General features: G+C 40.5%; 1 protein-coding gene across 2 annotated transcripts in view; it reads left to right on the top strand.

The window, feature by feature from the left end:
- MKX (mohawk homeobox) overlaps positions 1 to 17,870 on the top strand; it is a 106,188-nt gene extending 88,318 nt beyond the window's left edge. Inside the window, exons 6-7 of one of the 2 annotated variants that reach the window (XM_083186352.1) lie at positions 14,998 to 15,031; positions 16,891 to 17,870. In XM_083186352.1, the coding sequence (XP_083042478.1) occupies positions 14,998 to 15,031; positions 16,891 to 17,080 (224 nt within the window). In that variant the 3' untranslated portion in view covers positions 17,081 to 17,870. The remainder of the gene's footprint in view (positions 1 to 14,997; positions 15,032 to 16,890) is intronic. The other variant, XM_083186353.1, reaches the window with a different exon arrangement.
- Positions 17,871 to 19,347: the final 1,477 nt, after the last annotated feature.

Consider the following 19,347-nt stretch of genomic DNA (forward strand, 5'->3'; position numbering starts at 1 on the left):
TATATTCCTAAGTGGGCCGCCTTTCCTCCATTTCCAAACGCCTCTGATCCGTCCCCCCACGCTGCAGACACTTCCGGGTGCACCATCTAACATTCCCCTCTCACCGGAACCTGGGTGTGCACTCCCCGTGCTCCGCAACGCCGGTATCACGTAACCATGGCAACCTGGATCCGGATTTCAGACTGCAGCGTGGGGGGACGGATCAGAGGCGTTTGGAAATGGAGGAAAGGCGGCGCACTTAGGAATATAAGGTGAGATTTATTGTATCATTTGTATATATTGTGGACCTGACGAAGGGTAATAAACCCGAAAGCTTGTCTGAACAAGGAGCCTGTTTGGTATGAATTCTTACTAAGTGAAAGTCCGTGGGTGCTGGATACTGCGCATCTATCTGAATCTTCTCCATAGCACCACGGCGGTTTATCAAGGAGGGAGGGTGCTGGTCTGCTGGACTTGGTATATATATATATATATGTATGTTGTAAGCACATACATGGTGGTAAATTTACTAAGATGTGCATTCTATTAAAAATGTGATGTTACCAATAGCAACCAATCAGATTCTACTTCTTATTTATTTAAAACCCTCTAGTAGACAGAATCTGGTTGTTATGGGCAACATCCCATCTTTAATAGAACTCCCATCTTAGTAAATTTACCCCATAATATCTAAATATCAGCATGAGTGAGATACAACTAAAGACAAAAGAAAAGAAAAAGGGCGCCTGGCACTCACCTGTCAGATAACACAATGGGGATATCTCCGAGCAGAATGTGGGTTTCATACCACTGGGTCAGACGCATGCTATTCTAAAACTGAGATTGTGTTGATGTTGGCATACTGTAAGTCTTTCGCATGTGTCGAAAAAGAAAGACTCCCTCCTCTCCTTATCAAACCACCCAGTCCATTTGGATAATACATTTAAGTTTCTCCTTATATCATTGGAGTTGATGTATCTATTCTTGCAGAATTGTCTTTTTTTCTGCAGCACTTATAGCAAGTAATCACTTAATACAGCCTCATAAAGATGCCTAGAATGGCCCACTCAAGGATAAAAGGCACAAATTTAACCTAGTAGGTCCCAGCTTCCCTTCTAACCTGCCTCCAGAAGCCCTGGACCACCGGGCACTCCCAAAGACAGTGATAAAGAACAGCCTATTCTCTGGCACATCTAGGGCAAGTATGGTGGTCAGATAAACCCATTCTAAACTACTTGTGGGAAGATAAATAAATCCTATGGTTCACATTTAAGAAGAGCTCACTATATGTTCTAGCAGTTAACAGTGTGAGTGATCTTAGTAATTCTCATAGAACATCCATAGAAAGAGATGGGAATTGTGTGAGCCATTGATGCATCCCCTAACTGACCAAGTCATGATACAGGCCCTTACTTAAAATATAGATGAATTGATTCTTGAGCATGATGCATAGAGCAAGATTTATGGCGCAGGATGTGCCAAAGGCATCTCGTTGTCATTAGTAGAGGATTGTCATGGACCTCTAGTGGAACCTCCTGGTCATGAATGTGAAGAAAGTATTTTAAAGCCATTGTAGGTAAGAATTGTGATTTGAGGTATGTGTTAGTGCAGTGATTCCCAACCTGGGGTACATGTACCCCTGAGGGTACACTGCAGACCATTTGGGGGGTACTTAAAAATGATATTGGTAATGTTGTAAGAAGAGAAAGGAGTCTCCTGATGATGGAAGAAGTTCCCGTTGCTTTGGAGATGAACTACGTCACTTCACTTCCAGTTTTGTCTGCAGCATCATCAGTGTTGTCTCGTGCTTTTGGCTGACCAGCAATCCACTGGGAGATACCCACAATACCCTCAGACATCAGCGTACATCTGCCCCATGCTGACATGAGTGATGTGAGTGTAGGAACCCAGAAGATGTGGATCCTTCTTGGGTTTAGGTAAAATAATTGTATGAGATACGTTAAATGAAAGAGGGAAGGGGAGATGGATGTGTCTAAATAGCAGGGAGAAATCATCCTGGAGGATTTTGTAATCTTCTCCTGACTACCCATCTGGACCAGGCTCTTTATTGGTAGGCAAGGTCCTAATAGTTAGCTTAGGTAGACGAACTTCATCTAACAAAAGTCTTTGTTGTTCTGTTTTAATAGTCTTAGGTGAGTATATGGAAAATAATAGGTATTAAATAGAAACAAAATACCCTGCGAGTCAGTGATAGGAGACAGAGAAGCTGGGTTAAGAATGCTAAGATATGAGTTCTAGATTTCCGTGATGGTGGCCAAAAAACATCCAGCTATATTGATCCAGCGGTAATATTTGTGTTTGGAGACTTCTAAGTTATGTTTTGCATGCAAAAGAAGGAAATCCTCGAACATTTGATTGACCTGTTTGTACCAGCGCAATTTCTTGGGAGAGGAGTCCAAAGTATTGGCAGTAAAAGTTTAAGTAACAGCATCTTGTAGTGATGTACAAGTAGCATTGCATTTTCTCCTAGTTATAGAACTAAGATGGCCTGCATTACAGTCTTCGAAGTTTCCAACATGAGCCCAGGATTGTCCCAATGTTGTCATCAACAAAGTTGGACCATTTGGACTTGAGGAAAGATAGGAAATCAGCAAATGAGGCTAGGGGCACAGGAAATCACCATATGTTGTCAAGACAAGGATTCAAATGTTAATGTCAATGTAATCGGAGCATTGTCAGAGGTCAGAATGTCATCTATTTGAGCATTGTGTAGACGGAACATTAAAACATCAGATAATAAAAGATAGTCAATGCGCAATAAAGACCTGCTCAGTAGGGTGTAGGAGGCAGCAAGTATCCAATAGATGAAGTGACCACCACATTGGGGAAAATGGTCTGGGGAGTTGAGATCCCCTCCAAAATATCAAGGGTTAATTCTCTCTTTGCTGCAAAAATCCAGTAATAAAATCAGAGTCCACATTTGGTGCCTAAACATTAACTAACGTGAAGCAAGACTGCAGGATTTCAACATCAATAATAAGAAATCTAACTTGTCTATCCACTATCTGATTTTAAATGGTGAATGGTAGGCCCAGTTGGAATGGCGACAACCCTGTACTTAGAGTGAAATGTGTCTGCAACTCAAAATCCACCCACGGTGCTAGGAGGGTAGCAGTGTCCCCTGTGCGCCATTGAGTCTCCTATCCCACCACCCAGCTGTAAATGACTCTATCACTGCTACGGTCAGCTCTGCTACATTCCATTGCATGGTGCGTGCGTTTTGTAATACTGCAGTAAGATATGTGGTGCCACCTTGTACCAGAACTTGAGCACTAACACTATGGACATTCATGATGTATATATATTCCAACGACACATTTTTTTTAAAGTAATCCGTCTCCAAGTTTAATTACATTGTAGCCTACGTTAGGTTTTACATTATACATTACATTGCATTTTAATTACAGTTTCCAGAACAAATAACATGGTTCAGTAATTTATTTAATGATAACTAAACATTAACACCTTTTTTCTTTTAAACACACTGTACTGTGTCCAAAATACTAAATATTCCGCAGCCCTTGGCTCCAATATACAGAGACCACATAAATTGCTATATATTCATAAAAGTAGAATGAAACATAGAAAAAACAAACACTATTTATTTTTGCAATTCACACACTGGTAAATGTAGATTTCAGGCACTTCATGAATAAAAATCCAAAAACCAAAAGTAATTAACATGAAGTCAACTTCCACGGTGTTTAGTAAGGTGCCTGAGTCCTCTTTCTTGGCCAACAGATTTAAGGCAAATCTAAGGCGGTTATGTGTTGGCAACTGTGTCGTCTAAGTGATGGCAAGATAGACAAAGAAAAAAGTGTAATACTGTTTTGTACATGCAGAAAGGTGAACGGAAAATTTTCTGGAACATTTAAATAGTAACATCATAGTCCTTCATAAGACTTAAAGAATTCTGTACCAGTTCCAGTTATTTTAACAAATCCAGGGACTTATTTAACAGAAGCCAGGGAATGACAAAGGTACTAAACATCTACTATTTGTACTGCAGTGGGAATGGGTTCACTGGGAATTGGTCTACAGTTTTAAATCTTGTACATTATATAAATCCGTAAGTATCTTTTTAAGCAACAATCCAGAGTATTCAAGACAGACCTTTCAGAGGTATAGATTTGTGACAGATATACTTAACAGATATATAATTATTATTTATGAATGGTTATCCATATATCACACATATTAGGCAATGCTTACAGATAACATTTAAGGTGCATACACACACTGGCCGTTTTTGCCCAACGTGTATGCAAACCAATGATGGGGAACATCGCTGGGCTGAAATTTGCTCAGTTCACAGTGGGCCAGATATATCAAGCTTCAAAAAGTGATAAAATTGAGAGTCATTTTTCAAACCTAGCCTGTAACTTGACAGTTACGAGCTGATTGGCTGGCTGTTATTACTCCCCATTTTATCACTTTTTGAAGCTTGATACATCTTGCCCTAATCAATTTTTGCCCGTCCAAGTGATTTTCAAGGGGGTGGCAGGATGCTATGTAAAGGCGGTCATGCCGTCGCTTATCTGCTGGTAATATATATATATATATATATATACATATATACATATATATATATATATATATATATTTTTTACATACATAATATATTGCTTTGTAAAAAAAATAAAAATAAGGGGAGGGTTTTAAGACATGGGGGAGATTCAATTACTTCGGCCTTTAACACCCGGGTGATTTAATTAGACTCCCGACTTCTCTGAATAGGCTTGTTAACACTTAGTCATTTAACCAGCCTCGATAGAGGTTTACAGGCATTAAATCACAGAATCTGTGAAAACTTTATGGATTTGTGTGTTAACCCTGTCGTGACACCTGTTAACCCCAGAGTTATTGGGAATTTCTTATCACCAGGTTAAATTACAAAATCTTAATGACTCCTGGCTTTGGGGCTAATTGAATAGCTCCGGGGGAATCAATGATTCCTGCCGTAACCTAAAGTGGATAGTTAAATTCTCCACAATTGTCAACAGCAAATATCAGTAAAATAAAAAATAAAAAAAAGAAATCAGAAGCACAGCACAACCATGTCAATATCAACCAATGTGCACTTGATCGCTCCCAATCAATGAGGACAAGGCTATCTTATTTGTAACACACTACTCCCAATAAACCTGAAGAACAAAGATGAAGCACTTATCTTATACAACTCAGCCCTCATCATACTGTAACTCTATCCCATCATAGAAGCCTACCTTGGAGCAACAGTGCTGATAATAGTTGGTCATAGTGATTAATGCTATAGTTTATAAAGATAATCTCTCTGGAAATTAGCCATGTGACTTTGCTGGCATGCAGTCAGTAAAAGTCTGTTAACTTTTCATTTTGAATCAAGTCTACAGATTAAGGGTCATGACCCATACTGTAGGTTTGAATTTATGAACTGATTTTTTTTAAGTTTAAATAAGCATTTTAAAATGTTACTAAATTGTGAAGTAATTAAATCAGGTAAAAGCTAAAATAGCTAATTGTGGCACAGAAATTTCTGGGTTGACTGAGTGATGTATACATGTAGGGTTATACTATGATAGATATTCTGTAATTAATAGCGGCTGTTATGCTTTCACAATGCATAAATCTCCATTATTTGTACTAGATATGCATAGACATAGTACTTTATCCTAAATCTGTATAATCTGTGTAATTTAGGTTGACTCTGTTGCTGAATTTATCCAAAATCCACCCTCTACTACACCACTTTTCTCCTTCTATACAGGCTGTAAACATAGGGTTAAAATCTGCATTTATTACAACTTGCTTTGTACAGGGTCTCAATGAAGCCTTGAATTGGGGGTCTCATTCTATTTGTGTTTGACATACATCTTTCACAATTTTTCCTTTAAGAAGTAAGATAATTTCCAATCATACAAATTCTTAGATTCAAATGATACCCCCCTATTTAACACACACACTATTACATACGTAACTTTAAATGTCTGAAAAATGTATATTAATGATTTCATATTTTCTACGTTTTTAATTTCTAAGCTCGTGTTTAAATGAAAAATAGTAAATACTTTTGATGTATTTTTTTGTCATATATTCTAATTTCAAGGTCGTTTGACATGACTCCTGAGCAGAGATCATTATAATACAGTGCTCAGCAAGAGTGCAGTAGCCCCTTTGTTGATATTCACATAAGAGTAACTATGGAAATATATTGCAGTGTTCTTCCCTAAGCTGGTAGCCAAAGGGCCTGATCGCAGGACAAATTTGTTCTCAAAATGGGCAACACTATGTGCACTGCAGGTGGGGCAACTGTAACATGTGCAGAGACAGTTATTTTGTTCTGTGCAGGTTAGATACTGGCTGCTTTAAGGGGTATTCAATTCGAGTTTCAGACTGTCGGAACACCCCAACAGTCGGAATACCGGTCCATTTTCAGTCCTGCAACTTGACAGGTGGAATTCAATGTTCCTCCTGTCGAGTGTCAAGAAGGGGGCGTGATGGCGAAAACGGTTGTGGATTGTCGAGATACCGCTGTGAATTGGACAATCCACGTCAATTTTCAACAAAACAGATCCAGTTGGTTTGAAAGTCAGATATGTTTTGTCGGGATCCACCTCAATGGCAGCATTGAATAGGCGGTGGGTGCTATTTCCACAGTCGGAAATATCGCCTGTTATTGAATACCCCCCTTATTCTTACACTGCAATTTAGATTGCAGTTTGAACTCATCCCACCCAACTATTAAGCCCCAGAAATACAGGGCAATTTCTGCTAGCCTGCATGCTGAACAATGCAGACTAGGGAAATTGCCCTTCTGCTTCCCGGCGGCTAGTTCGCCCATACACACGTAACGATGTGTGTATGGGCCATCTGTACTGACCAGTGTTCTCTGATTAGAACACTGGCGATGTGACTAGAGCTTGATTATATGTAGTCAAGAGCTAGTCAGGCGATGGTGATGTGTGGGACTGCGCATTGCCGTCAATATGGGGCATACACACAAAGCAATCCGTTCCTAATGTCTACGCGATCTTAGGAATGGTTCACCTGCATCTACTGTCTGGGCATCTGGAAACCTATAACATGTGCATACAGTATGCATATCCTTAGGACACTAAGCTCTCACAATCAGGGCCCTCTTTCTGTATGCGATTTTCTTTTCCTCACATACACATCATCTCCTCCCCTCTGCTAACAACAGCACCATACTTTTGTGATCAGCCACGTTTGTCACTCTTTTATTGCTTTGTTCATACTGTTTCAGCACTCACTTAGGCGCTGCAGACCCCTTGCGGTGCTATATAAATAAAGGATAGTTATATTATGAAGTAGTGACCATAACATACTTGCTACCTGATGACATACTCAGTTAGTGAGCGCAGTTACATATGCTCTTTTGTTTGGGTGGTGGACTGAATTTACTTATTGTTGAGAAATGTGGGGAGACTTATTAAAATAGTGAGCAAATATTCAATGTCCGTAGATGTATCTCCTGCAATAAGAGAGAACACGAGGAATTTATTAAGCATGGTGAAGTGATAAAGTGGAAGCTGATAATGCTACAGCCAAGCAGCTCCCAACTGTCATTTTGTTAAATGTCACATTTTAAAATCACTATTAAAATGTTATATTTAGCCATTCTATGGAACTCACTTCCCTGCACAGTTCGAGAGACCACACTCTAGAGTCTTTTAAAAACAGACTCAAGACTTTCCTGTTTATTCAAGCTTTTGTGCAATTCTTATAAGTATAGTTAATTGTTCCATGTATTATATTCATTCCATCTGTTAAGCACCTTGAGTCCTGTTGGAGAAAGAGCGCTATATAAATTAAACTTACTTACTTACTAAGCACCTTGAATCCTGTTGGAGAAAGAGCGCTATATAAATAAAATTATTATTATTATTATTATTATTATTATTATTATTATATTACATCCCAGGGATTTGTTTGTACTAATCGCTTTTACATAGGGATGATGTGCTTTAGATATCATTTTCCATTTACAACAACCTCATTAGCAGCTTGTGTACTATCACATCACAAATGAGTGCAATGCTTAATCAGAGGCAGATTTTGTCAAGTTGTGTCTACGTAAACACAGCTCAACATCAGCAAGTTGGACTGGAGAGTTTGCTTTTATCTGTGCCAACACCCGCTGACCTTGGAATAGCTCTCTCCAATGTCTGCTTCTAATGAGAGGGAAAGTTCAGTCCTTTAACAAGTATTGCTGACAAACGTGTTTGGTTACTTGAGTGATGCAGCAAATGTGTTAGGGACATATTTTCCTCATTTGTTGTCCTCCAAGCGTTTTTTTTTTTTTTGCGGCAACGATAGAAATACTGAGGTATGGAACAATAGGATCCTGGAACAGATGGAGTGTACTGTATGTATCCCCAGTTCTTGCTGTGTGACAGTGGTTTTTAATGAGCTGCGTACACACGTACTACTTCTCGCTGCATCTGTTACTACTATTAAACACGCCTGTATTTCGCTCTATACTCAGAGCATCTGCCAATGAAAAGTGGCAAAAACAGCCCAAGAAACACGCTGAAATAAAAACTGTTAAAAATAAAACAAGTTGCTTTAAGTTCTTTGTCCAATTTAGAATTGCATTGTTTATAAAAGCCGTTCTTGTGGCCAGTGTACTCTACAGACCTTTTTTTATCTTAGAAACAACAAAAATAGAAAGTCCCAAGGTGCAATGTGGAAGTCCTTGTTGCCTCAATGTTGATGGAGAGTTCACGGGAAATATTTCCTTCGAAGAACACTGTAGTTGGGGAACAACACTGATGGCGCTTGACTCCAAATAATCGATAATGGTGAAGCGATTATGATGATGTTTATATATGGAAAAATCAAAAGATAACGTGTATGAGATATCTTCAAATGATAAGACCAGAAGGATGACAAAATTAGGGAAGCCCCAGGTCTACTAGTACTCTATGCAATAAATATACCACAGCTAATTGATTCGCCAGGTGCTATTGAATTTGCCCTGATGCCAACACTGCTCAGGGGATTATGTTAAAACCCCGATAAGCAGCCCTCCAAGCAGCAATAACACATAGCATCCCAATATTTATCCTGGATCCCATTTGTTACCACCCAAAAAACAGGACATGTTTCTCTAAAAAAAATGTAATGCATTAAATAAAAATGGATTAGATAGTCCGATAATGACCTTTGGTCGAAAATCGCACTATCAATCTTTTAATGTGGCTAATTGAATACCCTCCCCCCGTACCCATTATTATTATAATTATGTAAGCCCCCACAGGAAATCACACACACATTGTCACCTACAAGAAACAAAAGACGCATTAGCCCAGAAAGAAACCCCCCCCCAACACATTTGCCACCCAAGAGAACAAAAAAGTGAACACATATGCTCAAATAAGCAAAAAAGCAACCGCATTGGCCCTCTCAGGAAAAATAAAGTAAAACAATGGCCCCAATAGTAAAAACAATAAAACACATTTGCTGTGGGCAACCAATGAGATCCTGTCTACTATCTTATAGAGGGTGCTAAATAAATAAGAAGTAGATTCTGATTGGTTGCCCATAGCAACATCACATGTAAAGTAGAATACACATCTTAGTAAATTTCCCCCATTGTCCCCTAAAGGAAAAAAAATACCCCCCCCCCCCCTTCATCATACAAACACACACATGGTATAATCCTCTTCTTCTGACGGCTAGTGTACAATAATATACTGTAAACTTCCTATTTTGAGGCTCATGTTTCTCTAGGAGCTGCTGTCAGCCCATAGTATTGTTGTGGGTTATGATTCCCTGACCTGCTTTGAACTCCAGTTGGCAGTCTGTTCAATTTTTATTGGCTGAGTTATCAGCCAATAATACCAAAGGCTGATCGAAGGTCCAAAACCCAGCAGCAGCGGGTAAAGAAAAGTTAAGGTGAGTGCTGAAGCACCAGAACAGAGAACAGTAGGATGTCTTTGAATTTAATAAATTAATACATTCCGATCACTATACCGTATGAAAAACCCTTTAAAAAAGGTTTAAAAGGATATGACAAGGATTTCATGTGCTGGGGCTACATTTATTGGAATTCTTGAGTCCTGCTAACTACATGAAAATGCATGACAGTGCCGCTAGTGTCCAAATTAGGGTTAATGAATTTTAACATAACCGAGTATGTAACATTATAATGTAGGTACTGTATTTCTTTCGTGACACAGTAGTAAGTATTGTGTGTTTTACGATGATTTTGTAACTTATCTATGCATTTTGTAGGTGCAGTTCCTCTTCTGCAGCTGAAAATTATCGGCCCTCCAAAATAATGTCTCCTAATATCATTCAATAAATCATTGATTTTGCTGTAGGTTTTGGGATTAACATTAATGAACAGATTTACCAGAGGCATACATTTGTCTAGAATGGTTGCATATGACTTTTTACCTATTGTCAGGAATTTTCTTTCTTATTAAATAATGTGCACAAGTGACATGCACTCAGTGGCCCTTATTCAGATCTGATTGCAGTACAAATTTGTTTGGAAAATGGGCAAAACCATGTGCACTGCAGGTGGGGCAGATGTAACATGTGCAGCCAATCAGCTCCTACCTGTAATTTTTCAAACACAGCCTGTAACATGACCGGTAGGAGCTGATTGGCTGGCTGTTCATAACTTTCCATTTTATCACTTTTTGAAGCTTGATACATCTGGCCCATAGTAACACGTCTCACGAATGGTGTTTCCATTACCGACTTTGAATGTAGTCTGATTTTATTAGGGATAACTTACATAAGAGAGCACTTGTATGATGAATGACGAATTCCCAGCCTTGCGTGTCCACCAGACGCAGCCCTGCAAATGGTGATATACATGCCCCCCCCTCGCACATGCGTTTGTACACATGGGCTGCAAATAGCTGTTTAACAAAAACACCCACATCATTCCATGTTCGCAGATCATCGAATGATGTGGACAGCCCACGCACATCTAAGGTTAATCTGAGCTAATCTTGGATATGCGTGGACATTCGGGAGGAACTGGGCGGACAGCTGACATCCGGTGATGTCAGCTGCCTGCCCCTGGTGCCCATGTCAACATGCGATTCCCATGGTAACCCCCAGCGGTTTCTTGGGAACGCTTATGAAACGCTGGGCGCAACTATCTGCCGCCACCCCATGCCCCCTGCCCGCAGTCTTGGGTGCGTGAACTCCCTGTTAGTCCCGTATAAGGGTGTGTTTAGTGGCTGATATGTTCACAGTCACCACGGAGCAAATATTATTGTGTGTATTTCTTTCATTACCATGGCCGTCTTCTCTCCAGAAAAGAAAAAAAAACAGTTTTGGAGCTGTCTAAATCCATTAACTCAAATATTACGCCCGTGCCATGATTTCCTAGTGATATGCCAGGTATGTGGTCAACAGCGTACATTATATTGTATCCGGTAATTAGGCTACAGGCAAAAATTGTTTTAGAAATGCATCCTTTGGTGCCTTAGTCACCTTTTCATTGGATGTTATGATTTGCTATCACTACATGTGCTTTTTATTATGCTGTGTAGTACAGACGTGGGCTATGACTTGTGCAATTCTGTGCAGAGATAGTTCTGTGGTTTATATGATGTGGTTGTGGTACTGTATGTCAGTCTTTTTTTACATATTGATTGTACTAGGGCTAAAAGAGTGCAAACAGGAGTGTGCCTGCCAAGATATGAGCATCTTGCCTCGGTCAGAAGAAAGTACATGGCAACAAGGAAGGAGAATTATGTATTGACTTTATAAATTGACTATTATGTAAATCAATTTTGTCTATATAGAACAAGGGCATAGGCTCGAGTGTATTTAAGAGCCTGTGAATTTGTGATTGTTAAATAAAGCTATTGAAAGATAGAATAAGGCCATAGGAAATCTCAGGTGAGTGGCATTTAGATCTGCCAATCAGGTAGCATTGGGGAGGTAGCTTGGAGAGGGGTATATATAGGCTAGTGGATAGGAAGGACTTCCTCTTTGAGTCTGGATCCCCACCCTCCCTTCCCTTTTCTCTGTGCTACCTGGCTCACGGGCCTTTCACCAAATTTAATTGATAGCTTTAATTATTAATCAGTGAGAAGGCGCTCTCAGGTGTCAGGTGGTCTCTGTGCGGTATGGCCCCCCCTCTGCCAGGACGAAGTGTCTGCGTCAGGCCATAGGAGTCGTGTGGCATATCCGTCACAGCGCAGGCTGTACCCACAATGGAGAGATGTTAGCGTTTTGGGGCGCCCTTGGCGCTGCCATGAGTAACATCCGCGGGGGGTGCTGGTCTCAAGTGCTTTTCTTTGCCATCCCTTAACAAATAGGGTCATACCAGTTACAATAAATATTCCATGACCTTTAAAATTACGCAGTTGGTGTCTGTGTCTTATTTTTAGGATAAGGTGTTTCAATGTGAGTTATTTCTAGGCTTAAGAGTTAAGTAAAGGTATAGGCCAAGCAGCATAATTCACTAGGCGCCTTATTTGGATCCATACAATATGGGCCTGATTCAGGAAGGCTCGCTGCTTAGCGGGACACTTCCACCTGTGGGAGGGACAGTCTCCAAATAGTGAGACTTTCTCGCTGTCCCTCCCACAGGTACTGATATTTCAGTTTGTTTAATGGCCTTCTATCTTCAGCCCAATAAAAGTGCTGGAGGGGTATTCCGGTTGATTCACTTGGTTGCCACCCATTTGCAGCATGCGTTCACACGCACTGGCTGCGAATGGTGGTTTTACATAAACATCCATTCGCAGCCTGCTGGGTAACACCCACATCATTCGTTTGTCAGCATCCATCAAATGATGTGGAATGTGCACGCATTGCTAAGGTTGCTCAGTGCAACCTTAGATCTGATTGCACAATCTGAGGGAAGTGGGCGGGCAGCTGACATCCGGTGATGTCAGCTGCCTGCCCCTCGCGCCTGCGTCATCAGTTCATTAGCATGAGAATGCCCAGCATTCTCATGGGAGCACCCATGAAACGCTGGGCGTTCCCATATACTAATGGGCCACCACGCCGCCTCCTTCCACCCACTGACCACAAGGTTGGGTGGGTGCACCTGGCGAACATTCTGTTCATCGTGGCCGCACTCACCATGCACATGCTCAGAAATGCGCAAAGGGCAAACATTGTCCCCGTGCGAACACACGCGACCGTACGAACGGACCAGTATAAGGTCCCATAGGTGTTAGTGCTTTAAAACACACACAAAAAGTCCTCATGTGTGGAAAACACATTATTCTGCAGCAGCCATGTGTCAGCAGATATATCACATACTGTAATATATATCACAGAGAAGAATTAGTAAACATCGCAGGACCTGGCACGTGGCAAGCGTCTATGTGACTTAATCATAAACGTTTTACGGGAATTTCTGTGCATAACACAGAGTCCGGGGATTCTTAAAGTTTATTCAAGTAACTCTATGTCCAGGACTCATAAAGCACTTTCTGACCTCTGAAAGCAACGCCAACGCGCATACTGTGATGATATTAAACGCACTGCCTTATTTTATTCCCCTATTACATTCCATTTTATCAAAAGCAGACTTATGTGTGGTTTTCATGAATCAATTACCATTTCAGTTTGTTTTATAGGAGGCATGCTGTGAAAATATGATCATTTTTTAACATAGAAAATGAAATATCCGTGTTGTATTAAAAATTGGGCTTCGCTTGGCGTAACAAATATTTTAACGTACTTGCACTGGCTCAGTTGCTAGTAGCGGTGAACACATGTGCAAGAACTTCATCAGTATACATCAGAATGTGTCTAAGACTAATGCAGCCAGTGCATATGAGGAAGAATATGGAAATTTTCCTATGGTTTCAGGGCTTCTTGAACAGAAAATACACAATGACCCAACATGAATAGCACATTCAAAAGTGTTAAAAATGTTGCCTCTTTAAAGAGCTAGAAGGGGGAAAAATAACTTTCCTCTGAGTTTGGTTAATCTACACTTGATTATCATTTCTATATTAGGCCTCTATCCGAAACCTACCCCCCCCCCCCCCAACATAACCACCTAGTTTGTAAGCATTAGGACCCAATACACTGGTCCGATTTGGGCCAATTTCAACCAATTCCAATGGATCGGGCCAAGAAATCGGCCCAAATCGGATGTGTTTGACATCCCATTGGGTCCGATGTGCGGTCCTGTGTGCATCAGACCGGAGTCGGAGGTTGGACTTGCTAGCACGTCCGACCTCCAACCTGCTCCCGTCAGCGGGGAACGGGGTTGCATGCGACACATCGCATGTGATCCTGCCACCCAGGAAGGTCCCAGGCAGCTCAAGGGGGATTGGGTGTCCATATACTGCTGCAAGAAATCTAAGGGCCTTATTGATGAGACACCTTACTTATTGATATCTAAGACTTTCTTGTCTAGTGTCTATGGGGCTTTAAGCATATTTATGGATAACACATGCACATGGCATCTCTTCAGTGTTCACCGCTGCTCTGCACAGCATTCGGGCTCCCACCAAGCGGCTCTACCACCTGTGAGACATTGCCACCCGTTGGAGGGATAGCGACACAGTGTCCAAATAGCGGGACTGTCCGGCTGTAATCAGGACTGTTGGGAGGTGTGCAGTAGTATAGGACTGGTGTAAGTTTTGATGGAGCAAAGACCAAAATGAACATCCCAGGCCTTGCACAGTCAAAGGGAAGGGCTTCATAGCGGCATTAGCACAAAGTTACAAATGCTACAGCAGAAAGATGTACTAAGCTGGAAAAGTGATAAACCACCAGCCAATCAGCTCCTACCTGCCATGTCATAGGCTGTGCTTGAAAAATGACAGGTAGGAGCTGATTGGTTGGTGGTTTATCACTCTTCATTTTATCACTTTTCATGGCTTAGTACATATCGCCTACAGACATATATGCAGCTGTGGCTGACTCAGTATAAACTCCCTAGTGTTTCTATGGTAACAGTAATAATTTGTTCCCAACATTCATTTCAAAAATAATTTCTGATGCAATTTCAGAATTTTACAAGAATAACTCCCATGCTCATTTCTTTCATTTTAGACACCCTGGAATCTGGGCCAAATAAATGTCAAAGGTGAGTCCGCTGTATTACATGTTTATTACATGAACAGCTTGTGCATTGGTGCTAACACGTTTCCTTATCATGAGACAAAGCTGAAGATAACAGCTGTGACATGCGTGATGTACCAGTCAATCAAGTGTGTGTGTGTGTGTATGTGTGTTTGTTGTGCTTTACACTTTTGGGTCTTCTTAGCCTAAATTATATTTTTTATGTGTGTAACAGACACGGGGAAATTTACTATGATGGGATATCTATTTCACGTGGGATGTTTCTATGGGCAACCAATCAGAATCTACTTATTTATTTAGAACCTTCTAGAAGATAATAAATAGTATGTGATTGGTTGCCCTATCTGAAATAGACCTCCCATCTTAGTAAATTGCTCCCACATGATCATTGTACTCTCCACTACCGTACCTATATTGCAAAGGAAGTATCTACATTGTTTAAGCAAAAACTTTGAAACTCTGCTCTCACATATACACTTTGAAAACTCTTAACTGTTCTCTATGTAAAAATGGGGAATGTTCAATTCACAAAATGCCATATAGGTTATGCAGACCAGCTGCACCTAAGTCTTCCTGGTCTGGTCAGTCCTACATTTCCATTCATTACATGACAATGGCTACAAAAGCTATGCTTCTTGGTTCTGGCTTGTCTGCACACTGGCATTTAAAGACCAAGTACAGTAGCTATTATTATTTATTTATTTTTATTTATTAACATTTTCTTATATAGCGCACACATATTCCGCAGCGCTTTACAGAGAATAGCTGAACATTATACACTGAGGTAATTACCTGACACAGGTTGGCTTTATTGAGCTAATATTAGGTTGCAAGATAAATGTGACCACAGAAAGGTAAATGAATACATTGATACATTAGCCACTATAATAGTGATACTTGCCTACTTTTGAAAAAAAGCATTTCAGGTAGATTTGACCTATGAGCATTAAGGTGGATATACAATGCCTGGGAGGCATACTGTATCATGAAATAGTTTTACAGCCCAATGTAAATGAGTCCCTTAGTATACTGTTACTGTTAAACCCACACTGGTCGATATAATAAGCGATATCACTCATTTTGGCTCTTCTGATCGATATTGTTCATTAGATCACCCAGTGTGCGCTCTGCCTGAAAAAAGACACATGCTCCTGCGGTTTGACCCCCTACCGTCATCTGTGTAAGAAGTGATAAGGAAGCGTATCGTTAATGAGGGCCATACTGCTGAATGCAGCATGGCAACTGTTCCCCTCGCCATCACCTCCCCCCCCCCAGCCAGCATCGGCAAGTGTGTACTTGCCGATGCTGGCACCCCACCAGATCCCAGTAGCCAATATCATCTGTACCCGCAATCTTATAGTGTGTACGCAGCTTTAGGCTGTGGAGAGGGAGGGTTAGGGGGGGGGGGGGGTTTAGGGTTACACTGTGGGCCCAGGAGTTAGGTTTGGGGAGCAGGGTATGGAGGTTGGGGTAAGGCTGCAGGGAGGGAGGGTTTGGAGGGGCAGGGGCAGGGTACCTATACTTTTGTGACCACTGTTGGTATTCTGACTGCCCGGCATCCCCATCGCCGGTCATCCATACAGTATGTATCCCTTCCACAGCTCAGTTGGCCAGGAGAATATAAAGTGATATAACTCCTCCCCACAGGTCCTGGTGACTGACAGGGAGCTAGGGAGCTCGTCAGTGTATGACAATGTCACCTTTTATCATGCAGTGAATGACTTGTTAAGAATGACAGAACTCCTAATATCCTTTACAGTTTCCAACCTACATAGTAATAAATATGACCATTCGCTTTATGCTTACGCTACTGTTTTTCAATAAGCAAGCTGATGCAATTGTGTTTTTGTTCATTTAATCTAGTGCAGTTAATAAAAGAGGGGCCAGCAAGGATGAGACCTACTGGCGGGAGATCAACGCAGCAATGGCTTTAACGAACCTTGCACAAGGCAAAGACAAACTGCAGGGGACCACCAGTTGTATCATCCAGAAATCATCACATATATCAGAAGTGAAAACTGTCAAAGTGCCACTAATTCAGCAATTCCAATGACTGAAGCTTGCCTTTACCTGGGACTGGAGTTTGCAACCACAAGCATGTTTCTTGCCTTAGAACAATTAAAGACTATTTTTTTCTATAAGGAACCCCGCAAGACTTGGACTTACCTGCATTCGATACTCTGTCCTCCGGGTTTTACAGGTCAATGTAAATTGTAATGTCTTACTTTTGTAACCAAATACTAACTTATTTTATGTTACAGAGCATAAATATTCTGCTTATAAGTAAAACTGATTGCCTTGCTTTTACCATATGTGCCTTTACTTACAGAAATAAGCTAGAACGTGGGCATGATATAAGATATTAATGCCTTAAATTATGAATGCCATAATGCTTTGTCTTGTATTTTATCTTGGACTTCATGTTTGTAGTCAGGTCAGTAAAACTTACCTGCACTAAAATGAATTTATCTTAATTTGTTGTAAAAATAGAAATAATGCAGTCATTGCTAAGGTTTATTAATGGTCACCCGTAATAAGGTTTTAAGTCAGGTTAGGTAGATTGCTGGCATTAGTATTATAGGAATAATGGTACATAGAGGTCGTTCAAATTGTCTTAACTGCACAAGCCAGTGCCACAAAACAAAAACGTATTCCGTCCAATAGATCTTTATTAAATTGTCACAGCAAGCCTAGATGAGGACAAAACAACAACCATGTTTTATGCATTTGAATCATGCTATAAGATCACTCCCATCATTGAACCTAATATATTGTATAGTAACGAATGTTTCTAAAAAAATTACCCTGTTTTAAATCTGATATCTTTTTTAATATAAGTCAGCATACTGATTAGCATATTGATTCTTTTGGGAGTAATAAGATCATATAAAAGCTTTATTGAACTTATAATTAAGTACATCAATTGTCTAGACTAAGTGGAGGAAGATATTTTGCTTGCTAAGGTAAAACAGTGTGCTGTCTTTAAATGACTCTTCTCTTTATGAAGCTACCTTCGCCAAGTCACCAAGTATCTTCTCAGTATGAAAGTGTATTTTAACATATTAGTTCCACACTCATGAGGGTCAGATTCAATAATACCCCTTTCACACCGCCCACCCGGCAGTTATCCGGCATTTTTGAGTGCCGGGTCATTTTTCCGGGTGCAGTCTAACCCCAATTCACACCAACAGCAAATTACCGGTTTAAAGCTTTTCAACCCAGGAATTTGCTGATAAACCCGGATCTTACTGTTGTGCGAAAGGGTCAACCCGGGTCTTAAATCCTGGCTCACCAACCCTGGTCAAGAGCAGAGTCAGTGACCTGGAACTTAAGACCGGGTTTGACAGTTTCACACCAAATAAACACCTGGGTCTTTCAACAAATTTCCTAGTTAAAAATCTTTAACCCTGTAATTTGCTTCTTGGTGTGAAAGGGGTATTAGATGAAGGATTTACCTCATGGCTACTTGTAATGTCTGGGCAATTCAATCAAGGGCCGCAACACCACATGTTAAGCCCCAGAGAGTGCAATTAACATCAATGATTTTTTAGCTGCAAGGAAAAATCTTTGTTAAATGCACCCTTTAGGACCTTATCTATGCAGTAGTTGCACTTGCCAGCACTGTTTACCACATGAGTAAAGCTCAGGTTAATGCATGGCACTATTCAATTATTAGTCAATTTGACCTGATTGGTAAATCTGCAGGTGAACCCTAACCCTAACCTCTAAACATCTCAGTTTCTTCTAAATATAGCGTAACACCTTCATCCACTCTCCATATTGTGCTAGCTCCCAATATTTTCATTCCAAGCCAAATAAGTGGGTACACAGACGATATATGCCCAATAACGACCATCGTTAATGATATTTTCGTGCATTTTGTCTAGTGTGTATGTCCAATATCATTAACAGTGCACGTTCCCATCGGTCATTTAGTGATATCCTCCATCGCCTGTGCATGCAGCTCAATCCTGACTGCATCATCAATGCGATCTACAGTATACTCCTGGATGTGATCGCTGAACATATCTTTGGAAATATATTTTGTTTTCTCAAAATATATAGTTTGTCAGGGAGTTCCAAGGAATACTTAAACGACATTGTATTGTTTTCAATGTCTTCTAATGTGTACCCAGCTTAACTTTAGCAACCCCAAATTTGATACTTTTTGTGTCTGTTTATTTAGATTTGGTTGAACCTTTGATAAGTTAGTAACCACTAATGTAAAAAAAGATTTTGTTGAGTCTTTTTGCCATTGAATGTCCCCTAAAGGAAAACATTCCACTAACTTACTTTTAAGCCCAGTACACACAAGACCAG

The sequence above is a fragment of the Crinia signifera genome, chromosome 5 (genome assembly GCF_055691185.1).
Source record: "Crinia signifera chromosome 5, ASM5569118v1, whole genome shotgun sequence".
Taxonomy (NCBI): Eukaryota; Metazoa; Chordata; class Amphibia; order Anura; family Myobatrachidae; genus Crinia; species Crinia signifera.